Here is a 26,369-nt window from a genome sequence, read left to right on the forward strand (position 1 = left end):
TAACAGTGATTGCGTTCTGCGGAGCCTCATTTTATGGCGTAAACCTGCAGCTTTTAGGGCCATCATCTACCCCCCTCCTGGTCAGCGTTACTGCAGCAACCGCCTCCCTCCTGCTCCTCCAGCGTGTGCTTGGTTTCCTGTAAGCGTGTGTTGATTTTTCTCCTCCTTTTATCTGTCCCGTTCATCTCTGTGAGCTCCTCTTCCTCTCAGTATAGCTCTCTGTGCCCCGCTGAGGCACTCAGCTTCATTCAGCCTTTGTTTTATGCTCGACCACAGAGGAGAAACCGGTAGTGATCCATCACTCTGCCTCCATTTCCAGAGACCACAAAGTGAATCTGTTCTCGGTCATATAAGGTGCTCGTGTTAGAGTCAGATATGGTCTCCTGCTGTAGATGGAAATGAATCTCTTGGTTCGAGGCTTTCTGGATGAAGGATTATTCTGGTTCATTTCAGCCTGCTGTGTGTTTTTGTGTCTCTAAGGGTCATGTACACTTTGGACTCTCCTCCTTCGTTGTCACTGTCACACAAAGAGATGAACACTGGGTCCAAAAGCAGAAATTCTCCAGCCTTTAAACTTTGTTTAACCTGGAAAAAGAAATGTTTCGAATCTATTAATTTTCCTCTGCTCATCCAGTTCAGGGCTCATGGAGCCCATCATGGGCTAACAGACCAATTCAGACCCACTGTGGGAGGAAGCTGGAGCACAACCTCCACACATAAAGGTCCCGGCCTGGATTCAAACCCAGGACCTTCATGCTGAGAGGTGACCCCCACACCACTCTACGGCCAGGTATGGAGTGTCCTGATCCAACAGAGGCAAAATTTGATTTGATTTAGTGTGGTGTCTGTTTTGCTGGAGTTCAATGATTTTTTTTTTAGAAAGTGCATCTAACCTTTGACCCAAACTAGCTATTAAAACCCCCCATGCCCCCTAGCTGTATCTAAATGCTCACATCGAACGGCAGAACCTCCACTGACGTGTTGAAGAGTTTGTCTCCTGGATGTTCGATGTTTCCGCTACGAAAGAAATACCTGAGAGGAAGAGAGAAGGGCGACACTTCATTAGAGCAGCAGTGGTTGGACCCTGTGATCTGTCCTGCTCCCCCTCCCATCCTTCGTTACAGACCTCTCAATGCGAACAGGCGTGAAGAATCGTATCCGTATGAAATCCCCCGCCACCGGGGTGAAGGCCCAGAAGAAGTCCTCCCCGAGGTAGGCCTTCTCAAGGGTGAAGTGCTGGTAGGTCTTCAGGCTGGTCGTCACCTCCGCCAGCGGGTTGGCGTGACCCTTATGGAGAGTCTGTTTCCCAAAGTCCTTATCCTAAAAACACGTGCACACACACACACACATACACGCACACACACCCACACACACCCACACACCTATCACATGACTTTGCTGGATGTTTCTGCAGCTGCATGTCTGAGTCACTGCACAGCTGGCACTTTGCAGCCGACACTGCTGTGCACTGACCAGAAAATAATAAGAACCGCTGGTATCATCGCCAGCCCTGCTCGCCGCCCTTGATGACTAATCCACTTTCGGTTGAGTGCAGAAACCCTCCAAAGAGCAACAGAAGCATGAAGTCATGTTATTCTGATGCACTTCCACAGACATTTTGTCATGTGAATATCATTAAACAGCAACACGGAGTGACCACGCACTGACCTCTGAAAGACACGTCATGATGCAAGACTACACCAAAAAAAAAGAGGATGTGACAGAAACAAGCTCAGCCCATCAGGATCCAATCACATGCCTTTATTAGATCAAAATATGCTGTAATCATCCATCCTCACCTTAATTATCATGATATACCACAAAATATCTATGAATCCTTTTCCATCATCAGATTATTACGTTTTTCCTCAGTAATAATCATAAGATTTCTTTCTGAAGAAGAACAAACACGTTTGTTAGTCTGAGTATCAAAAGTGAAGCGAGTTCAGAAGTTAAAGCTGCATTCTCTCCAAAGTCCAGCAGGGGGCGACTCCTCTGGTTGTGCAGAGGCTTCCTGGTCTCCTGATCTTTGAGCTCGGTAACCACCATCCTGATGAGTTTACGGTCTCAGCTGCTAGTTTGAAGTCTCACTGAATAAAACCTGATGTTCACTGGGTAAATTACAGCCCATTAGATTCAGACAGGAGGACGAAGCAGATGTTATGATCACATGACTGCGGTTGCCATTGCTCTCCACCATCTCCGGCATTGAAACGTTTGTTGAAGAACTTCAGTGTGAGACGGATCCACATTTCTCTTTGGACCAATAACTTTAATGTACTGATACACTGGCAGGTGCACCACCCTCTGTTACGCTGAAGAGCTGCAGGTTTAATCCCCGTCAGACACGGCAATGAGCGAAGAGGCCAACAGAGCTCCTGCTGCTGAGTTACCACCACTCTGTAGATTCTGGTGGAAGCTGTTGTTTTAACCTTCAATAGGGCCTTTTCACAATTACGTCAGACAACTTCCGTTCTAACTTGATGCGAGGTATCTTTACTTCCAGTGTGATTTCGCCTCGGTGGCCTGTCCTGAAAATTCACGGATGCTCATCATCATTACGATATAGCGAAAGGTAAGGTTAATAATAACAGTATTTACGTGTTAGTTAGCTGTGGTAATGTTATCCATCATTGTCAATTTACCATTCTGTAACCGTGGATAAAAGAAACAGTCTCCTATTGGAAAATAAGCTAACTAGCAGCAACTTTAGCCACAGGGAGCTAAAATATACAGTGCTGCCTGTCAGTGCTGTAACGTTAAAAGGTTTACTTTCTATATTAATGCAAAATCACTGACATCTTCCAACACTGCTGTTTAGAATAGCATTTTAAATGGTGACTTAAAAGCTATCTGCCAATCCATTTCCATGTTCTTATGTGATTCAGTTTCTTTTTGCTTTCTTCTTGTGTCCATCTTTCTCAGCAGCAGCCCACCTAACAAGCATGGCATAGTCATCAAGACGTTATTGCAGTGTGCAATGCTGTTCCAATAATGAACAAAAAACTCTGTATTTGAGTTTCCACGATTTTCCAGTGGATGCAGAAATACGTGCCCGTCGGGTGAGAGCAATCAGGAGAGATGAGGGGCCAAGTTTTAAAATCCTTTGTGCAGTCAGCTCTTTGCCCCAGAGGATCAAAATACATCAGCCAGTGGAGAACCTGTATTAGACAAGCAGCGGTCCCATCTAGATTCTCCACTGGCTGATGTATTTAGATCCCAATCATTCCTTCACTGGAATGATTGGGGTAAAGGGAGGAGGACAGTGTGTGACAGTGTCTAAAAGGAGACAAACCAGTTCAGAGCCTCCCTGACCTTCAACTCACACTTCTTGGATGAACATTCATTACTGCAAGCAATTGTGTCGGAAATGAAATCTCTCTGTATATCTATCCTGTGCTTTTAATTTTATAGATATTAATAAATGAATTGATGTAAAGAATTCTGTAAAATGTTTTGTAAATAGTGTGTCTTGAGTGATATGCATATGTACATCTTTTACATTTAAATTGCATCTTTTTGTACATTTTACACATCTGGCAATGGAGTACGTGGAGGAGAAAAAAATGCTCAAATTAAAGCTTCAGTTGTGGAACAAAGAAATGAGGTTTGTGGCAGTTTCTAGCAAACATTCATTTAATAATTCTATTAAACACTGTACATGGAGCAATGATGGTATATATATCACAGCTCATAATTTAGGTCCATTTCATTTCAACATTAAGCTCCTCATCCCCTCAAGTCCAAGCAGCAGTTTGCATATCCCTGGTTGTGGACGTGTGTCTTACAGTTTCTCCCTGCTGGCCATGATGTGAGGATCTGAAAGAGGACCTGCAAAGTGACATATGTTAATTTTAACAGGTTTCATTATGTCATGTGACCTTTCAAACTATGACAGTCACACCTCCCTGTACATGTTTGTAATGCAAAATAACTCCTTTAATAGTTTAAGCTGCTGCTAATTTTAATAGTAAGATTTTAGTTTAAATTGTCAAAGATAATATCAGAGAGGGCACATATGAAAAATAATACATACTAGTCACTCTTATGTTTATGTTAGAAATGCATTACCATCTTTGAATAGCTGGGGGCTCATATATATATATATATATATATATATATATATATATATATATATATATATATATATATATATATATATATATATGTGTGTGTGTGTGTGTGGTTCTTATTTGTCTGCAATGTTTATTTCCTGATATCAGACGGCTCACTGTGCGCCTTTCATTCTCGCTGAAGCTGTTCAGCCTGAGATGAGCGTCTTCCTACTCACGTTTGTATCTTTGCAAGAGTTTAACTTCTAAGGATGCGGTGGACATTAAAAAAAGGAGCAGGTGTCTGTAGGCAACCGAAACTGCAGGACACTCAGGCAGCACTGGGAAACCACATTTAACTGCCAAATAACAAACGATTGCATATTTTTGTTACGGGTGGCAACCCTAGTCTATACTATAAGCAGTGATGGTATAGTTACCTTGAAAAAGTAGTCCAATACTGACTACTGATTACTACTTTAAAAAGTAACTTAGTTACTTAGTAACTAAGTTAGATTACAAGTTAATTTATTAGTTACATTCAACAGCTGCCGGTGTTGTGCCAAAAAGTGATTTTCTGCCATGAAGTGATCCTGATGTTTCTGTGTGTTTTTATGTGTAATGTCTTTGCTTATGTTGGTAAACAGAGTGCAGTCAGCATGATTTATGAAGGGCTTATATATAAAATGCAGAAATAACCTGTTTTTCAACAATCTTTAGGAGTCTGTGTTATTGTACCTACATTATAATCAGTCCAGTGATTTTTGGCCACTTCAAATATCTTTATATAAATGTGATGTTATATTTGTTGTGATTTCTGCAGCTTTCTGAGCCAGATTTCTGTTTAAAAAGACATTTTTAATGTCAGACAGTTTTTACCTTGATAAAAAACAAATATATAAAAGTCATTTTGCCAAAAACTGAGTGCAGCTTCTACCTTGTGATAGAAATGCTGTTTCTCACTCAAAATGACCTGAAATCATTCATGAGAGATATGTTTGACACATGTTTCACAGATTATAGGTCAACAAGTCATTTACAGCCATTTAAATACAGGAAAACATTTTCTGGCAAATACCAAAAATCACTTTTTGGCACAACACCGGTGGCACCCCCCGCTGCCTCAACATAAAAATGACAACCATGAAACGAGGGCGAGTCAGCCTTGTTTAAGGGCAGCATTTCCTCAAGAATCAAGAAGACTTTATTGTCATATATATGTAAACATATAATGAAAACATATAATGAAATTTGTGTTCCAGAACACCCATCCAAGAAATACAAAAAAACAGAAGCAAACAGGGGGGGCAGGTGTCCTGAGGTCATGTAGCTGACTCGCAGCGCTACCTTTAGCAGAAGAACAGAAAGACACTGGGATAGGTAGGTTCAAAAAAATCATCTCGTACTGTAGAAGAAGAAGAAGAAGAAGAAGAAACAGCCTTTATTGTCCCACAGAGGGGAAATTTGGGTGTAACAGCAGCCGCAGTTATTATAAATATAAATAAAGATATAATAATTTACACTATTAACCCCTTAACTGGCAGCAAAAAAATCACCTGACAAAAACTACATAACACCCTCTGGTTATTATTGGCTCTGAACAACCCATTTCATAGCCTATTAACCGGCTGCGTCTGGTCCGCCGGCCGAATGAAGTGCATTTATATGGCAGGCTAGACCCGCCCATTTTGACTGACACCTCATTCGGCCAATCATGTTAAGAAATGGGTTTCCCAGAGCCAATAATACTCAGAGGGCGTCACGTAGCTTTGTCAGGTGATTTGGTGCAGCCAGTTACATGATTGGCCGAATGACGTGTCAATAAAAATGGGAGGGTCTAGCCTGCCATATAAAAGGGACTACAAACGGCCCGTCACCGGGCCCTTGCCAGTTAAGGGGTTAAGAAAAGAATATATATAAAATCAACAAACAATATTAACCTTAATACTACTAATAATAACACTATATACAATGTACATGTATTCATTATAAACACCGTACGAGGTTCCAAAAAACACCTCAGCAAAAGCATATTTGCACATTTAAAGCCAGGATAGCAATATGGTGGGTAAGGTCAGGGTCAGGAGGGGATGCAGATGGAGACGAGAGGGTGGGGGCATTGTGGAGCCCAGATGCCAGCTCCTAGCCAAAACAGTTCGCTGATAATGATGGAAATTCATCAGTGGCCGTGGTACACCAGATCCAGCTTCACAAATCACAGAGAGGGCTGAGGGGGAGAGCGACCGTCACACATAGCCCTGGAGAGATATGGTTGCCAGCCCAAGGCTGGCTAGGGAGCCGAATTCCTGATAATGCAGATGTTTTGGAACAGGCTGCTTGTTTTTTTTCAACAGCCTTCAGTCTCACTGGGGAACCCATTCAGTAATCCAATATTCCAAATTCATTAGTTACCGTAATCACCATGCAGAACTGAACCTTATCTCCAGATTGAACCCCTCTCGCCTACGAGCACGCTTTACAGCTGGGCTACTTACCAGCTTTACGGCTCAGGTCCAACAGGCTTTGAGTCTGAGTTTGTACGGCCCTGCACAGCCCATCCACCTGGGTCGGCAGCCTCTGCAGATGTCGAACTGCTGCCCAGATTTTCTTGATTTCCCGGTAAATCAGGTATCCTCCGAGCCCAAACAGAAAAGATACCGCTACCAAATGGCCGAATATGTAGGCGTCTTCCACGTCTTCAACCTCGAGGGCCGAGAAGCACGAGCTCCAAGAATCGATGACGTATCCAACCGGATCTGTTCCACTCGGACATGCAGGCTCCCCTTTCCCCGATCTCATAGTGGAAAAAATTCAATCAATGGTGTTTAGGGCCCAGTTTGCCAGATCCATGTTGCTCTCAATCTTATTCTTATTCGGACAGTGTATAAGAGACGCTCTCACAGCAAGCAGCAAGCGGAGAGATGGGGAGGGCAGGGAGAGAGATAGAATGCGACCGTCTCCGTCAAGAGCAGGAAGCAAGTGGTAAATGGTAAATGGTAAATGGACTAGTTCTTATATAGCGCTTTTCTACTCAGTATGAGCACTCAAAGCGCTTATACAACCTGTTTGCATTCACCCATGCACTCCCATTCATACAAGCACTTCCATTTTTATGAAGCTAAGTGCTTTTAATTACCTAACATTCACACGCATTCATACTCCAACAGAACGGTCGGAGAGCAACTTGGGGTTAAGTATCTTGCCCAAGGATACATTGGCATGTAGCCCGGAGTAGCCAGGATTCAAACCGCTGACCTTCCGATCAGTAGGTGACCTGCTCTACCTACTGAGCTACAGCCACCCCCCAAAAACAGCGTTGAATTAAAGAGTTTCTTCCTCTACTACATACTGTCTGACCAACTTCTCCAACTCCCCCCCACTTACTGGTTTTGCACCGAAGTCCAGCTTTTGTTGTTTGGGTGCTGGGGGGCTCCTGCATTAGCTGCAGCTCTGCTTCACCACCTGGTGGGACTCCTCTGTAAGTTTGACTGCGCCATGCTGTGACTCCAGATGTTTCTTCAAATCTGACGTAGTATTTTTGAAGCTAGATAGCACTTTGTTGCACAAACTCACAATAGTGTCTGTATTTCCAGCTAGAAAACGTGCATCTGTCTCCTCCCTCCTGTCATAACCTAGGGAGGTTTCTGTGTTCGTCTGTGTACATGTGTGTTTGTCCTGCGGACCAAGGCGAAGGTTTCCGGTGTCTCCGCCTCTCTGGGGCTGAGACGCCGGGCGTTGCGTCACCACACCTGCAGCTGATCAAGCCATCAGGAGGTCCTTTTAAGCTGCCAGCAGACCTTCACTCCTCGCTGGATCATTGACTACCTCTAAGTTAGTGTCGGCTCCTTCCTGTGAATCTATCGTGTATATTTTTATACACGATATTAGTTTCGCACATTTCACATTTGCACTGTAAATAAACTGCACCTTGTTATCATCAGCCACCGCCTGTGTGTCCTCTCCTTCCCTGGGTCGTGACAGAATGATCCAGCCAAAACCGGACACCGCGGACGCTGATCCGATCAACCGGGCTCTGGCTATCCAAGAGGAAACGCTCCAGCGTCATGACCACATGCTTCGCCTGGTTTCCAGTCAGCTAGGGGCTGCCACCCAACAGCTCGCCAATCTCAGAGGTATGTTGGAATCCACCGTATTATCAGCCATGTCCCGCCACCCGGATCTATCCCCTCCGCCGACAGTTCCGTCGTCTGGTTTAGCCCCCGCACCTGAGCTCATCGGAACATCGGAGAAAGCCCTGCCCATCCCAGAGGTCTTCCGCGGTGAGTTGGGGAAATGTGGAGGTTTCCTCACCCAGTGTTCGCAGGTTTTCAGGCAACAGAAAAACGCTTATGCTTCTGACTGTGCCAAAATTGGTTTCATGGTCAATTTGTTCCGGGGACGAGCATTAGAATGGGGCCATGCTGTGTTACGGAGAAACCCCGACCTGTCCTTTCCTGTGTTTTTGTCTCGATTTAAGGAAGTGTTCGATAAGGGGACATGTCCGGAGGCGGCCTCACAGAAGTTGGTCAGCCTGCAGCAGGGACAGAGGAGCATGGCGGACTTTTCCGTGGATTTCCGGATTCTCGCAGAGGAGGCCGGTTGGGAGGAGAAAGCCCTCAGAGGAGTATTCTTGAACAGCATTAATGACGATCTCAAATATGAGCTAGCTACTAGGGATTTGCCACAATCCCTCAAGGCGGTGATTTCCATGTGTATTCGTATTGACGATCGCCTGCGAGCACGGCGAACCCCGAGGAACTACAACTCCCAGGGTGCCGCGCACCGCGTGGTTTCCAGGGACCGGGGAAACTCCCTAACGGACGACGCTCAGGACACGGCGCCTCCCGGCGGCGCGGAGGAACAACCCATGCAGCTCGGCCGAGCACGGCTGTCCATCGCAGAACGGCAGCGGAGATGGGAGGCGGGTGAGTGCTTCTATTGTGGCAAGAAGGGCCATTACATCGCTTCCTGTCCTGTTCGCCCAAAAGACCGTGCCCGTCAGTAATGATGGGGATACTGGCGGGTCGAATTAACTCCTGTTCCTCCCTGCCCAGATTCACGCTTCAGGCTAAAATCAATCTTCCCCCAGTCAGCTACACAGTTTTGGCACTACTCGATTCCGGGGCAGAGAAAAATCTCATGGACCGTGCCCTCGCCCAGCAGTGGGGAATTCAATCCACAGAACTACCCACACCGCTCCAAGTCTCAGCTCTGGATGGCGCCAGACTCTCTGAGATCACTCATAAGACCCAACCACTCTCTGTCACCCTGTCTGGTAACCACTCTGAACAACTCTCCTTTTACCTGTTTGACTCTGCACAGACGCCCATCGTCCTTGGCTTTCCCTGGTTACAATTACATAACCCACAAATCAACTGGGCTACTCGGAGCATCTCGGGTTGGAGTGAGCGGTGCCACCAGCGTTGCCTCAGATCCGCTACTCCCTCTATCCCTTGTTCTTCCACCTCTAGGGAGGAGACGCCACCTGATCTGTCCGGCGTCCCCCCGACCTATCACGATCTCGCTGAGGTGTTCAATAAAGACCGGGCTGTCTCCCTGCCTCCCCACCGGCCCTACAACTGCGCCATCAATCTCGTGCCGGGGGCGCCCTACCCCTCCAGCCGACTCTACAGCCTCTCTCAGCACGAACGGGATGCCATGGAAAAGTATATTACTGAAGCCCAGGCATCTGGTCTGATTCGGCCCTCCACCTCTCCCCTGGGCGCCGGCTTTTTCTTTGTGTCCAAGAAGGATAAGACCCTCCGACCCTGTTTTGACTATCGCGGTCTGAACGAAATCACTGTGCGCAACAAGTATCCTTTGCCACTTCTCACCTCTGCGTTCGAGCTCCTGCAGGGGGCGACCGTCTTCACCAAACTGGATCTCCGGAACGCTTACCATCTCGTTCGGATTCGGCAGGAAGACGAGTGGAAAACTGCCTTCAACACCCATCTCGGCCACTTCGAATATCTTGTCATGCCCTTCGGCTTAACCAACGCCCCAGCAGTGTTCCAGGCCCTCGTGAACGACGTACTCCGAGACGTCATCAATCATTTCGTGTTCGTCTATCTTGATGATATTTTGATTTTCTCTTCCTCATTACAGGAACATCAGGGACATGTGCGGCAGGTGTTGCAGCGGTTATTAGAGAATCGGCTGTTCGTGAAGGGGGAGAAGTGTGAGTTTCATGTGGAATCCACCGCGTTCTTAGGATACATTATTGGAAAAGGGCAGATGAAGGCTGACCCCGTCAAGGTACAAGCGGTCCTGGATTGGCCCGAGCCAGCAGATCGCAAACAACTGCAGCGCTTTCTTGGTTTCGCCAACTTCTACCGTCGCTTCATTAGAAACTACAGTTCCATTACCCATGCTCTTACCTCTCTCACCTCTCCCAAGTTACCTTTCAGATGGACCACTGCCACTGCTGAGGCCTTCTCGTTCCTGAAAAGCCGGTTTGCCTCCGCTCCCATCCTCATCCAACCGGACCTATCCAAATCGTTCATTGTGGAAGTGGACGCGTCCGATGTGGGGGTGGGGGCGGTGTTGTCCCAACAGTCCAGGGGCAGTCTCCGACCCTGCGCCTTTTTCTCTCGTCGCCTCTCCCCGGCGGAACAGAATTACGACGTAGGGGACCGGGAGCTGCTGACCATCAAATTGGCCTTGGAAGAATGGCGGCATTGGTTGGAGGGCGCGATGCATCCCTTCTTGGTCTGGACAGATCACAAGAACCTGGCCTATCTACGAGCCGCCAGACGTTTGAACCCCCGGCATGCCAGGTGGGCCTTGTTTTTTACTCGGTTCAACTTTACTATCTCCTACAGACCCGACTCACGACATGTCAAGCCTGACGCTCTGTCCCGACAGTTCAGCTCTACGGACTCCTCCTCTCAGCCGGAGTTCCTCTTGCCCCCCTCCTGCATCATAGGAGCCATCTCTTGGGAGATTGAGTCCGCCATTCAGGCAGCCCTTCAGACTGAACCAGACCCTGGTACGGGACCACCCAACCGCCTTTATGTGCCCTCCGAAGTGCGAGGCCACGTACTGCAATGGGGACACACAGCCAAGTTCACGTGCCATCCTGGAGCCAACCGCACAGTGGCCTTCCTCCAACGTTATTTCTGGTGGCCTACATTAATCAAAGATACTCGTGAGTACGTGGCAGCATGCAGCATTTGTGCACAAAATAAACCTTCTCTGTCATCTCCTTCTGGTCTCCTTAGGCCGTTACCCACCCCGAAGCGACCATGGTCCCACATTGCTCTGGACTTCGTCACCAGCCTTCCTCCTTCTGAAGGGAACACCGTGGTCTTGACTATTATCGACCGGTTTTCCAAAGCCGCTCACTTTGTTGCATTGCCCAAACTCCCTTCCGCCTTGGAGACAGCACGACTTCTCACCAACCACGTTTTTCGACTTCATGGGATTCCTGAAGACATCGTGTCTGACCGGGGGCCCCAGTTCACATCTCAGGTCTGGAAGGAATTCTGTACATCTCTCGGAGCCAAGGTGAGCCTCTCCTCTGGTTATCATCCTCAGACAAACGGTCAGACGGAACGGGCCAACCAGGAGTTGGAGGCAGCATTACGCTGCGTGGCATCCACCAATCAGGCCACTTGGAGTTCCCACTTAGCATGGGTCGAGTACACACATAACTCCCTTTCCTCCGCTGCCACGGGGGTGTCCCCCTTTGAGGCATCCCAGGGTTTCCAACCGCCACTACTCCCTGCCATCAAGGAGGATCTCACCGTCCCCTCCGTCCAGCACCACCTTCGCCGCTGTCGCCGGGTATGGAGGTCCACCCGAGCAGCCCTTCTTCGCACCAAGGAACGGAACAGACGCATCGCTGATCACCACCGGAACCCCGCCCCGAACTACCAACCGGGCCAGAAGGTTTGGCTTTCTACTAAAAACGTTCCAGTCCGTGCCGAGTCTCGAAAGCTTGCCCCCACCTTCCTTGGGCCTTTTGAGATCGACTCCATTGTTAATCCTGTGTCTGTCCGCCTTAAACTTCCTCGTAACATGCGCATCCATAACGTCTTTCATGTCTCTCAGCTTAAACCTGTTGCCACCAGTCCCTTATGCCCTCCGTCTGCCTCACCTCCCCCGGCCCGTTTTCTCGATGGCCAGCGGATCTACACCATCCGTCGCCTTATGGACGCACGCCGCCACGGGCGGGGTTATCAGTTCTTGGTGGACTGGGACGGCTACGGCCCCGAAGAGCGGTCCTGGGTGTCCCAGGCTAACGTGACAAGGCCATGGTGCGGGACTTCCAGCGACGTCATCCGGAGAAGTTTCGGTCGCCAGGAGGCTCCCGTTGAGGGGGGGGTACTGTCATAACCTAGGGAGGTTTCTGTGTTCATCTGTGTACATGTGTGTTTGTCCTGCGGACCAAGGCGAAGGTTTCCGGTGTCTCCGCCTCTCTGGGGCTGAGACGCCGGGCGTTGCGTCACCACACCTGCAGCTGATCAAGCCATCAGGAGGTCCTTTTAAGCTGCCAGCAGACCTTCACTCCTCGCTGGATCATTGACTACCTCTAAGTTAGTGTCGGCTCCTTCCTGTGACTCTATCGTGTATATTTTGTGACTTATCTGCTCTCCGTTTTCGTCTCCCTCAGATCCCCGTGTTGAATCCTGCTCTCTGTTCACCACGCCATTCCACGCCGTACCCGCTGCTGGTTTTTGGACTCCCCTGCTCGCTCACTCACCTGCCTGGCGCCTCCCTTCTCCTTGGATTTCCTCCAGCACCTCGATCCACTCCAACCGCTCCCACCTGCCGTTTCACCCCTGTTTCCCTGGGCCTCCTTAGTTTCGCACATTTCACATTTGCACTGTAAATAAACTGCACCTTGTTATCATCAGCCACCGCCTGTGTGTCCTCTCCTTCCCTGGGTCGTGACACCTCCATTGTTTACATTTGTGTCGCTGTGCTGTTATTGTCCTCATGATGAAAACGGGACTGAACTGTCGCGTCTGCCAGACGTCACTCCCCGAGACGCAAGAAGAAAGCAAAAATATATCTTTGTACTGAGGAACATGACAAAAAAAAGTAAAACACAGTGACTTTAATAAGTAACTTTAATATGATTACTGGACTGCAAATAGTAACGCGTTAGATTACTCCTTACCGAAAAAAGTACTCAGATTAGAGTAACGCGTTACTGACATCACTGACTATAAGGACCTAATCAAGATTAGAGTGTAAAGACAGAAAAGTCACGTAATGTTAGCTAGCTAACTACGGTGGCACTGAAGTGCAAACCACATCAACAAATCACTAGTCACAACTGGGAACTACCTCTTCCATTTTGTTAATGTCGTTGTGTTTTGTGATTAATAATTGTGCTTAGTTAATGTTGTTGTGTTTTTGTAAGATGCCGTAGTGTTTTGGATATGCTGTTGTGTTTTTGTAGTTGTGACTATTGATTTGTTGATGTGGTTTGCACATCAGGGCCACCGTAGCTAACAAATTGACTAACGCTATCCTAGCATATTAATTAACGGCTAGAAAAGACAAAAACACGTACCTCCATAGTCAAACAGGTACCGCTCAATGAACAATTTGTAGCCTTTGTCCAGTTTTGAAGTTGTCAGTGAAAACTTGTCTGCAAGTCATAGTATATCATGAAACCGTATTTGTGGCAGATATATTAGACTGTGTAAACTCCATTCTCCGGAAGTAAAGATATCCTGTGTCGAGGCTGAACGGAAGTTGTGTGACGTCATGTGAAAAGGGCTTATAGGCTGGAAAAAATGTGATGCGCTTCTTCAGGACAGATGGCTAACAGCTAAAGCCACCTGTGTCGCCATCCACCTGTCAGTCAAAGAGGCCATGCCCCTAATAATGCAAACAATAATGCTGGTTTCATCTTTCAGCTCTAGAGACTGATGCTTCCTAACTTATGACAGCCTCCTTTTGTGTAGCTCATCCCATATTAAACAGTTACAGAGAGGATTTTCAGCACAGATGTTGTTGCAGATGTTGTTTTCATGGAACAAACCCTCTCTCAGACATGCTGGTGTACAGATGTTGAGACACACCATCCACACTTTGTAGTTTGTAATATGAGAAATGTCTCTGCTGTTCATCCCGAACGCTCTGTCACGGTATTTTTATCCTCTCTTGTTTGCTGTTTGAGTTCAGTTTTTCTTTTTTCCGAGCTCCGGCTTTCTGACCTCTCCTGTCACATTTATTCCATTCCTATTGGTGGGACTTTATGACATTTCTGCTGTTTGTGAGTGAAAAAAGAAAATCAAATCTAAAGGTTTTCCTTTCATATTTTTTATGTGCACAGCCTCTACATAATATGGGGATTTTAAAAGAGCAATCAAGGATCTCTAAGATCCAAGATGGCGCCGGTGAGGTCAGCAGCCGTTGTACCTGCTCCTACACTTTGTTTGTATATATTAGGTTTAGCTCTAATTCTGGACTTTATAATTCCGCCTGCTCTGTGTCATATCATGTATGACAGACAGACTCTTTTTAATATCAGAATACAGCACTCTGGCTGTATTCTGACACCTTTTTCTCCCGACCCGGCTTAGCCCCAGGAGATCCTGCGTTTCCAGTGGGCCAGCTCAAACAAAGGACCCAGGTCACGGACAAGGCCCCGAGGGAAAAGAGCCGGCGTAAGAGAGAGGCTGAGGCGTAGAGCGCACCAAACGCCACTGCCGAGCATCCTGTTGGCTAATGTCCAGTCACTGGATAACAAGCTGGACGAACTCAGGGCCAGGATACAGTTTCAGAGGGACATAAGGGACTGCAACATCATCTGTCTCACGGAGACATGGCTGACCCCCCTCATACCGGACCACGCCGTACAGCCGTCGGAGTTCTTCAGTGTTCATCGCACGGACAGAACGAGTGAGTCTGGAAAATCAAGAGGAGGAGGTGTGTGCCTAATGATTAATAACAACTGGTGTGACAGTAGGAATGTTGTCCTTCTGAAACAATCATGTTCACCTAACCTGGAGCTCCTAACCCTGAAATGCTGCCCCCACTTCCTGCCCCGCGAGTTTACTTCGGTCATCTTCAGCGCCGTCTATATTCTACCTCAGGCGGACACAAACACTGCACTATCCGAGCTACATGAGGCTATTTCCACCTATCAGGCTAACCAGCGTGATGCGGCTCTCATCGTAGCCGGGGACTTTAACAGTGCAAACTTGAAAAAGGTGATACCGGAGTTTATTCAACACATCGACTGCCCCACCAGAGGAGAGAGGACCCTAGACCACTGCTACTCTCCATTCAAAGAGGGCTACAAAGCAAAGCCTCTTCCGCCTTTTGGGAAGTCTGACCACACCTCTGTACTTCTCATGCCGAAATACAAACAACGGCTCAGGCAGGAACCCCCTGCTGTGAGAGAAGTGACACGGTGGTCTGATCAAACAGAGGCCGCTCTGCAGGGTGCGTTGGATTCAACCGACTGGGACATGTTTCGCAGCAGCGCGGGCGGGGACATCGAGGAGTTTACGGAAACTGTTGTGGGATTTATTGGGAAAGTTGTTGATGACACTTCACTTAGGAGGACCATCAGGACTTTTCCCAACCAGAAGCCGTGGGTGGATAAATCTGTCCGCGACGCCCTGAGGTCCCGCACCATTGCCTACAACTCCGGCCTCGCTTCTGCGAAAAGGGAGGACTACAAGGTTGCATCATACAACGTCCGCAGAGCGGTGAAAGAGGCAAAACATCACTACGGCCGCAGACTGGAACAGCAACTACAACAGTCTGACTCCAGGGGACTGTGGCAGGGACTACGCACCATCACGGACTACAAAGCACCACACACACACCCGGTGAGTGCCGACGCTTCTCTGGCTGATGAACTCAACATCTTCTTTGCGCGCTTTGAGTCGGGAAGCCGACAGCCCGCTGCGCTCCCGGCCGGAGGGGCGGAGACACTCACTGTGACGGAGCGCGACGTGAGGAGGGCGTTTAGACGTGTAAACACCAGGAAAGCGGCTGGACCAGACGGTATTAGTGGACGTGTCCTTAAGACCTGCGCTGACCAGCTGGCACCTGTGTTTACACTGATATTCAACCTCTCACTGAAACTGTGTGTGATTCCCACCTGCTTTAAAAAGTCCATCATAGTCCCTGTCCCAAAGAAACCACACCCCAGCAGCCCCAATGACTTCAGGCCCATAGCACTCACCTCTGTGGTGATGAAGTGTTTTGAGAGACTCATCAAGACATTCATCACCTCCTCACTGCCCACCACCCTCGACCCACTACAGTTTGCATACCGGCCAGACAGATCCACAGATGACGCCATATCCTTCCTCCTCCACAAGACCCTTTCACACATAGACACTGGTAAGGGGAACTATGTGAGAGTGCTGTTTGTAGATTACAGCTCAGCATTCAACACCATAGTTCCCTCCAGGCTGGTCTCTAAGCTGCTGGACCTGGGCCTGGGCCCATCCCTGTGCAGGTGGGTTCACAGCTTCCTGACCAGCAGACCACAGGTGGTACGAGTGGGTCACCTCACCTCATCCTCCCTCACCCTCAACACTGGATCCCCCCAAGGCTGTGTGCTCAGCCCTCTGCTGTACTCACTGTACACCCATGACTGCGAGGCCACGTCAGAGTCCAACGTCATCATCAAGTTTGCTGACGACACTGCTGTTGTGGGACTAATCTCCCACAATGAGGAGACAGCCTACAGGAGAGAGGTCTCCCGCCTGGAGAACTGGTGCCAGGAGAACCACCTCCTGCTCAACGTCAGCAAAACGAAGGAACTGATCGTGGACTTCAGCAGGAAGCAGCAGAGGGACTACCATCCACTTGTCATCAGTGGTGCTGAGGTGGAAAGAGTGGACACTTTCAAATACCTGGGAGTGACCATCTCACAGGACCTGTCCTGGACTCATCACATAAACATCACTGTGAAGAAGGCCAGACAGCGTCTCTACCTCCTCAGGCGGCTGAGAGACTTCAAGCTCCCACTCAAGGTGCTCAGGAACTTTTACACCTGCACCATCGAGAGCATCATGCGTGGGAGCATCACCACCTGGATGGGAAACTGCACCAAGCAGGACTTCATGGCCCTAAAAAGGGTGGTTCGTTCAGCTGAACGGACCATCAGAACCACCCTCCCCAACCTGCAGGACATTTACACCAAGCAGTGCAGGCTGAGGGCCATGAAGATCCTAAAACAGCCCAGCCACCCCGGACACTCTCTCTTCTCCCTGCTCCCATCAGGCCGGCGTTACCGCTGCCTGAGGGCTAAGACTGAAAGGTTGAAGAAGAGTTTTTACCCACAAGCCATCCGTCTGCTCAACTCTGAGCCCTAACTGGACTATCATTGCACAATGTAAATATTATAATTTATAATCTATAATTCCACGTAAAAGTGTGTATAGTGTATAGTATATAGAGTACAGTGTATAGTGTGAATTGCTTATTTTTATTTTTATTCTTCTTATTTATATGTGTGTGTATATATGGTTGCAGGTACAAAATACATTTCACTGTGCATTGTACTGTGTATAACTGTGCATGTGACAAATAAACACTATCTTATCTCTCTTATCTAAGATGCTCTCATGAAGGAATACCTATTATCAGCCCTCTTCTGCTTTTCAGCACTTCCCATCATATCCCTCCTGCTCCAGAAAATGTTCATATTAAACATGTCAGAGGTCAGAGGTCAGGCTTCACACTCCTTTAAATGCTCAGTGTCAGCTAGTTTTTTCAACTCTGGCTGTGAACTCAACCCCTCTGTGAGGGCAGGCAATCAGACAAGTTTTCTTAAAGGGGGAGGAGTTAAAATAGCTTGTTTCAGAGAGAGGATGACCTGAGGGGCTGTGGCACCCTGATGTGAGATAAAGAAGGATAATTGCAGCTCAGTGATGAATGCACACAGTGGCCAGGGCTTAACAGAAGAAATATAATGAAAAAACTAAATTATTTTTATTTTCTTTCCATGAAGAAATCTCCAGACTTAATTTTTTCTCTTCATAACACGACCCTGCTTTGAGTCTTCCCATCTGACTTTGATTTTTAAGCTCTTACTGAGGCAACGGTGAACGTGTCAGGCTGGAGGGTAATGGTGGCGTTAGCCTCCATACTTACGCAGCCTCATGCAGCCAGCTTCTGTGCTTCAATCCCTACAGTGAGGAGGCGCTGGTACGGGATGGCCGGATCGATATCCAATTGATTAGAGCAGATTGCCGCGCCAGTCGGCGGGGCTAATATCCATCGCTCTTAACACAGTAATCAGAGACATTAAGCGGAGGCGCTTGGACTGAGCTGCTGGCAAGAAGCGAAGATGCCACCAAATGCAGAGGCTTTCAGTCTTCATTTCTCCAGAGACGCTGGACTGAACTTGGACTGAACCTCAAACCGTTTCAAGCTCAATAAACTCAACGTTTTCATACTGAGGGGATCCGGCTCAGAGCTGGAGGAAGATCAGAAAGCTGTGAACTCCCCTAAAAACTGAGATTTAAAACAGAAATGATGTCTGACACATCCTGATGAACTGGAAGGTGCCCACGCTGCCTCGTTAGAGTTCCAATTATAAAAAAAATCTTTATTTAAAACAAGACCAATGGTGTCACCTGCCCACTGGAAACAGATGAAATGTACACTGTTTTTTCATCAAACAGTGTACATTTCATACATATATGGTAGCACAGTGGTGTGGTGGTTAGCACTGCTGCCTCACAGCTAAATGAACAGCTAGAAGGTCTGGGTTTGATTTCAATTCAATTCAATTTTATTTATATAGCGCCAAATCACAACAAACAGTCGCCTCAAGGCGCTTTGTATTTGTAAGGTAAACCCCTACAATAATACAGAGAAAACCCAACAGTCAAAACGACCCCCTATGAGCAGCACTTGGTGACAGTGGGAAGGAAAAACTCCCTTTTAACAGGAAGAAACCTCCAGCAGAACCAGGCTCAGGGAGGGGGGGTCATCTGCTGACCATATCCATATTATTGCTGTGTTGATTCACCAAAGTCACTTTGAAGACAGCAATGGACCATGAGTGGTATGACTGTAGTTTAACTGTAGTGTTAATGAGCACTGACGCAGTGAAGTAACAGCTGCGATAGTGAGCATCTGCACACGAGTGGCTTACAGTAGCGGTCCCCAACCTTTTTTGCACCAGTGACTGGTTTAATGTCAGACAGCATTTTCATGGACCGGCCTTTTAGGTATGGCGGCTAAATACAACAAAATAAGAGATATGATCATCATAAACACTGATATTTTCTAAATATAATAAACATGAATCCACTGTGTACTCCTATGCAACTTTCTCAACAGCGTCTTCTTAACATAACACAAGTAACATCCTCTCTGCCACCAACACGCTCTGGTTGCCATGGTAATGTTTAAACATGCCGTTATGTAGGTCAACCAACCGATTTCGTTAGACGGGAACGGGAACCAGTGAAGCTTGTGGGTTTAATTTTAGCAGTAACATATCACGTGACCGAGGCAAGCGTCTTGTCACATCAAGAGTGGAGATACACCCATTTTTCAAAATAAAACATCATTGAGACTCATAATAAACAAAACAACACCAAATGACCCACGGATCGGTACTGGCCCGCGGCCCGGGGGTTGAGGACCTCTGGCTTACTGGATGTCAGGTTTCAGGATGAAACTGTATGTAAGCTCTCCACAGTATGTCATGAATGATATGGCAACATGAATAGCACAAAACACACAAATATGTGCATTACAACTATTGAGATGGTCTGACAATATGGGAGAAACAGTGAAATAAAAAAGAAAAAATATATTCTAATATTTCTGAATGCATGAATGCAGCTGCTGCTAAAGGTGTTTTCTGTCGTTTTTAGGAACGCACACAGCTGCACATTTCCCACCATGATTCCTGCACACAGAGAGTCCCTCAGTCATTACCTTGAGTTTCTGAATTTTTCCAGCCAGGGACGAGTGGGTGCCAACATGCTGGAAGAGCGACGGCTTAAACCGAATCCTCAGGTTGGCTTTCTGCCTGTCACAGTGTTTCTGAAAGAGAGAAAGGGTGCAGGTACAAACACACAATCCTCCCAAAGCTGACTACAAAACATCTCTGCAGCAGCCCTGCAGCACAAACGCCGTGATGACGAAAACAGCTTAACATCAGGCTGAAGGCATGGCTTATTTCACTGTCAGAAAGGAGGAAGAGGACACTTTGCTGATGCCGCCGTAAACACTTTAACTTTTTATTCTTTATTGTGTGGGAATACATTTTAGGAAACTGGTGTCACTGCGGAGACTTCACAGCTTTGCCATTTGTTTAAATTAGAGACATAAAGAGTGCCGGCTTTGGCACACGACTTTATAATTCTAGAAATCTGCAGCCTGTTCTCATTTCCTGGATCATTTTGTCAAAGCTGCAGTGATCACAAAGGTTCCTTCAGCGGTGACAGTGATGCGCTCGGTTACGGGCAGATCTTGACATCATTTTTCTTGTAGGGCAACGTTATCATAGTTAACTAAGACTAAACTAAATAAAAGGGGTGGAAATGTTAGTCTAATAAACGCTAATAAAAGTTTGAATTTCACTGCGTTATTAATCGTCACTGAAACGACTCGGTTTAGAAAGCAGGTCTGAGTTAAAGCACAGCTGCTGCCACCTTGTTCACAGCTTTGTTTTGTGGGTTTCAGGCTGCCAATGCCATCCAGGAGAGTCTCAACAGCACCCGCAGGCACCGCCTGTCCACGAACACAAACAAACAGATTTCCTTTTGTTTTCTGTGTGTAGCTGAAATGCTACACACCGTCTTTCAAAAATCACAGAAGACGTCCATGTGAGGAGCTCACCACTGCAGAGTCAGCAAGCAGGACAAATGCTGAGCGTCACAGCCTCACCTCAAAATCTGTTATCACTGCTTTGGAACAAGTAAAGGGTCAAATGCAATATGCAGCCTTCAAAAATAAAAAGACTTTGAAGTGCAAAAGGAAACACGACATCCAGCTGTTCTCTTACTTCTCCACGTGTGAAAGGTTAAGCAGCTATAGATGTTGTTAGATACACAGATACTGTTTTATATACAGCAGATATCCTGTTCATCTAATTCAGCTTTGATCTGTTTTTGATGCTCGAGCCACTCACCGCGTCCTTCTCGGGGTTGCACACTTTGACCCACATGATGTGGTCCAGCAGCCAGTCGATGGGTTTGTCTTTGTAGAACATCAGCATGAACTCCACGATGAGCGACAGGTCCAACGACTTAAACATCTTCCCTGCACAGAGAGAAGCAAAGCTCAGTGTGGACCTCCTGCCCTCCTGTGTTCAGGTTCACTTACACTCACACGTTTAGATTAGCAAATGAGAACAGGTTGGGTGTGAGGTCACGTCTCCAATGGAGCTGCACGCTAATTAGTGAAAAGCTGCTGGTTCAAATCCCAGAGCAGCTGGGAGGAATGTGATGCACACTGGCTCGTTTCAAAGCTCTGATCCTCCGAGTTCTTCACTTTCTGCCTTCAGGCTGCAGCAAGAGTGTCAAAGGTGAAAGGTCACAGCAGCATCAAGGTCGAATAGTGACTCTTGTTTTTAAAATCTTTGTCATACTTTAATTCATGCTGCTTCTCTGATTTCAGAGGAAGTATTCAGTCTTTATTTTTAGCACAAGAATCAAAACTGCAAACCAAAAATTTTCCATTATGAATCAAAGTGAGGCAGGAAGAATGAAAACAGGGAAAAGTACCAAAGTAAAAGTACTCTTTTACTCCTCAGCACCTCAGCTGAGGACTTCCGTCACATTATTCAGAGGATTCACTCTGTTGTGTTTCACAGCAGGATCTGCATGTGGAGATTACTGCTGGATCACCGGATTTTTGTCATGTGTGAGCAGTGTGGTGAGCAGGGTGGACCCAAATGCAGAACTCCGAAGGCAGGACTGAATGAAAGTGATGACTTTATTTACCGAAAGTAATCCAAAAATATACAAAACTGAGGTTGCCGAAGTGACAGCAAAACATGAACAGAACCACACCTCCATGAGGGAGGACGCGACAAGGAACAGAGGGAAATGCAGACAATAAATACACCGGGAATGACGAGGGAAAACAGTTAACAGCTGGGAGAACAGGTGGACAAAATCATACTAATCAAACACAGGAAGCAAAACACCACACAACATGCAGGGCACACAGGACTGTCAAAATAAAACAGGAAACACCTAACAAGGTACACGCAGACTTAACACAGAACACACTTAAACATGGACCAAGACACAGGGAAAAAGACAGAGAAACACAGACACAGGGGAGACAGGAACAAAGGAATCTAGAAACAAAACATAGCGCAAAGGCCACACACACATCGAGCCAAAACAAAACAAAAAGCGGCAGCACAAACCCAGGTAAAAGTCCATAACCCCAAAACACCAGGGATGAAGCAGGGCAAGGGCCAAACAGTTCAAGAGGGCCAAGGCCAAGGAGCAGAACAAAAAACAAAAACACAAGGCTAGAACAAAAAGCGACGGCAAAAACCCAGAAACAGTCCAAAACAGGGTGTCAGAATGGGGCAGAACAGAAGTAAAAATAGTTCAAAAAAGTTCAGGGGGCTGTCCTGGCCAGGGGGCTAGCCCAGAGTTCAAATAGGTCAAGGGGCCGATGACAGAGTTCCAACAGGTTAGGAGGTCATCCAGGCCAAGGAACCAGACCCAGAGGCCGAGGAACATCAAAGAAGTGAGACAGATCAGGGGGCCGGCCGCAATCCCAGCGGCGGCGAGGCAAGACGGGGGGCCAATGAAGGAGGGAATGGCACACCTCCAGGCGAGGCTTGACCTGAACTAGATCCTTGGGACGCTTGGACTGAGCGGACACCTCAGGACCCTTGGGCTCCGGGTGAGATGCAGGATGGGGCTCTGGCTGAGTGGGACCCTCCGGGCGCTCGGGCACTGGATGCGCAGGCTGGGGCTGCTTTGCAGGGCGCACAGCTGTCTCCTCCGACGCCTGGGGCTGCGTTGGGGATTGTTCGGGTGAGTCTGATGTGGTGGTGAAGACCAATGAAGTGCAGGCCGAGGCGCTGCTGAGGGCCGAGGTGGCGTTAAGGGGTTTGGTGCAGGCTGCTGAGGCGGCGCTGGGCATGTAGCCATGACCTCCAATGATTGAAGCTTCTCTGCAAGGCACAAAGCCATTTCAGACAACTCGGGCTGCTTATAAGAGGTCATAGTGGTCTCCTGAAGCTGGGGTCGAGGGTGAGCCGTAGCTGACCTCACCCGAGGCATACGTATGGGTGCAAGGATGGGCCGGTCCACAGCCATTCCCACCCGAGGAACAGGCACGGGTGCTCAGGCACAAGGGAAACCTCAACAGCAGCAACAGTCTTAAGGGGGTCAGAAACAGAGTCCAGGGCTACCTCAGTAGCTGCAACAACAGTCTCTATAACATCCTCAGTCTCAAAACCAAAGTCTTTTTGCATGCCAAATTACTGGGAACGGTTGATTCATGGGTCTCAGAGGGGAGAGTGAGCGCAACAGAATGAGTGATTTGTTTGACAAGATTTTTAGTTAAGATGTGTAAAGAGTCCAGAAGCCAAAGGTGTTCTGACATCAATCCATGAAGCCTGTGTGCTATGGTGTCCCCCTGCCCATCACAGGGTTGCCTAAACCACAGCACACAATGCCTGGAAACTAAGTTGCACATATCTGACCTGAATTCTTCTGGGGGCAGCTTAGTCGTATTATTTTCCACTGTTATATTGTCCAAAATGTGAGGAATGCAGTCTTTGTGGGAGTGTGGTAAGGCAGATGGTGGTGCTTTATAGGCAATTATGTGAGTGTCTGATATGGCTGGTTCAGGAAGCTGAATTTGAGAGGTGATTACTGGATGACAAAGAACTGAAATGTTCCTTATTAATACTTGGGTCTGAGGGTAATTGTTCATTTTTAATGTTCGACTCAGTTTCAAGACTGAGTGATTCTATTAACAGGGGTGAACCCAAAATTTCCACAGCTTGACTCACTGTGGAAAATGCTGCTGACTGATGTATGGAGCATTAGCGATCTTCACCTTGCATAACCTGCGAGGGCGGAGCCAGGTGCGTCTCCTGTTGTTTTCATTCAGAATTGAGCCTGGACAGTTTCAGGCCCATCCCATCCGTCGCCTCATTCCCACTGTCAACACAGCAAGCCAGCGTTTGCTGTGAGCAGCCTGAAACAACTTGTTGTCGCTCAGCTTTTCAGTCTGGTTGTTTTCTCAGCAGAGTCAGGCTGAGCTGAGGGAACCTTATCTAGAAATTAAAGGTCAGAAAGTGAAACGCACAGTCTCCACAGACTGAAACAATGACGAGCGCGAATTAAAAGGCCAGCAGAGAGCTCTGCCACGCTCCTGCCCCTTCGTCTCCGCCCTGATCCATTCAGACAGTTGAGCCTCCGGAGGGCCGGAGGCCGCCTCAACGAGGCATCGGGATAAAACTCTTCCCTGCAGACGTGAACGAGGCTGAAGAGAGGCTAAACTTAGCAAATGCAAAACCCAAATTCAAAGACTTGAATTAGAGAGCAGCCCCGCAGCACCACATCTCTCCCTCCGTCTGATTTAATTCAGTGAGTCAGCTTCACCCTGATGAATTTATTAAAGCAGCCTCTGCTCGCAGGCGACTCAGGGTCAGGGAGGATTCGTAAGGTCGCAGCCAAAGACCAGAGGGGGGCCTGGAGGAAGGAGGAGGAGGTGGTGGTTTGTGATGCTCAGACATTCAGGGATGAGCACAAACATCCAGGTGTGAAATCAACATCATCCACCTCAGAGACGAGGCTCATGCTGCTCTCTATCACTCCACGCCTCCATCTGTATTCACCTCCATGTCTCTTTCTATTTCTGTGCCCCTCTCCATCATTTCTCCAACAAATCAAATTCGAGTATGGTGTGAGATGGTCCATGCTGCCAAAACCTGTTAAAGACACGAGACCACTGAAAAAGATTCATTCAGAAAACAAACAGGAAACAGAAACATGGTAAATGGACTAGTTCTTATATAGCGCTTTTCTACTCAGAGTCAGAGCACTCAAAGCGCTTATACAACATGTTTTACATTCACCCATGCACTCCCATTCATACAAGCACTTCCATGTTTTACTAAGCTAAGTGCTTTTAATTAGCTAACATTCATACACATTCACACTCCGACAGGACGGTCGGAGAGCAACTTGGGGTTAAGTATCTTGCCCAAGGATACATTGGCATGTAGCCTGGAGTAGCCAGGAATCGAACCGCTGACCTTCCGATCAGTAGGTGACCTGCTCTACCTACTGAGCTACAGCCACCCCACAACATCACTGCATCTGCTTCGTTTCTCTGATTGTTTCTGGGCAGCTTCACACATGCTGTTAAAACAACACTTTCAAGCGTGCCTGGGTAGCTCAGGGGTGGAGCAGGTGACCATATATATGCCGCGTTGTGGCGCGGGTTCAAGTCCTGGTCTGTCGCCAGTGTGCCTGCATGTTTTCCCCTGTATCTTCCCCCCGTTTCCTGTCTGCCTCCACCATCAATGAAAGCTGCTGTCTGTTTCAAACTAATGCAGCACCAATCCACTTCCTGTTTTTCATTTTAAACACAGTCAGTTGGTAGCTTCATTTTTCAGTCCATGTTGTTGCTGTAAACCTGCAGTTCCTCTGACATGAGTCAGTCCCACAGACTCCCATGTTAAATAAACATGTTTACAGGCTGATACAGAAACTGCTTTGGTCTCTGTGGATAATTTCCTCCTTCATAACAGCTGTACGGGGAGGAGGATGCTTCTATAACTCACCTGTTTAAATTCTATTAAGGCTTTAAGGTTGCATTAGGGGTGTGGCCTCCTTGACTGACAGGTGATATCCATCTTTCATGTAACGTGTACAGTTATCAGAGCTTATCAGCCTGGCAGCAACCTTCCCATTGATCCAGGCTGTGACCCCTGAGGTCAGGTCCCCTCCCAGTCTCAAACCAGGGATCCTTAATGTGTGAGATGAATGTGCTAACCACTACACCACAGAGCCACTCAGCTATCAACTATGCAGCAATAAAGCTTTGGATTTACACCAGAGTTTTTCAGCATTAATCTGGTGGATGTTTACAGCGCTGTGAGAAAGTAACTGCCCCCTACACCTGATACCTGGCTCTTCCACCCTCGGCAACAAGAACTGCAGTCAGGAGTTTGTGATAACTGTCAGTGAGTGTTTCTCATCACTGTGGAGGAACTCTGGCCCGCTGCTTTGCAGGATTGTTTGAATTCAGCCACATTGGAGGGTTTTCCATCATGAACGGTCTGTTTGAGGTCAAAGCATTTCACTCTGATTTAAGTCCACACTTTGACTCGGCCGCTCCAAAAACCTTCATTTAGTTTGAGCCATTCGGAGGTGGACC

At 47.5% G+C, this 26,369-nt stretch overlaps 1 protein-coding gene across 1 annotated transcript in view; it reads right to left on the bottom strand.

Annotated features, from left to right (window-relative positions):
* mgat4b (alpha-1,3-mannosyl-glycoprotein 4-beta-N-acetylglucosaminyltransferase B) overlaps positions 1–26,369 on the bottom strand; it is a 166,734-nt gene that overhangs the window by 13,618 nt on the left and 126,747 nt on the right. The window contains exons 9-12 of the mRNA XM_030739566.1: positions 21,133–21,263; positions 19,935–20,042; positions 1,127–1,320; positions 954–1,032 (exon numbers count right to left, since the gene is read on the bottom strand). Of these exons, the coding sequence (XP_030595426.1) occupies positions 954–1,032; positions 1,127–1,320; positions 19,935–20,042; positions 21,133–21,263 (512 nt within the window). The remainder of the gene's footprint in view (positions 1–953; positions 1,033–1,126; positions 1,321–19,934; positions 20,043–21,132; positions 21,264–26,369) is intronic.

Source organism: Archocentrus centrarchus, chromosome 10 (assembly GCF_007364275.1).
Source record: "Archocentrus centrarchus isolate MPI-CPG fArcCen1 chromosome 10, fArcCen1, whole genome shotgun sequence".
NCBI classification, from domain to species: Eukaryota; Metazoa; Chordata; class Actinopteri; order Cichliformes; family Cichlidae; genus Archocentrus; species Archocentrus centrarchus.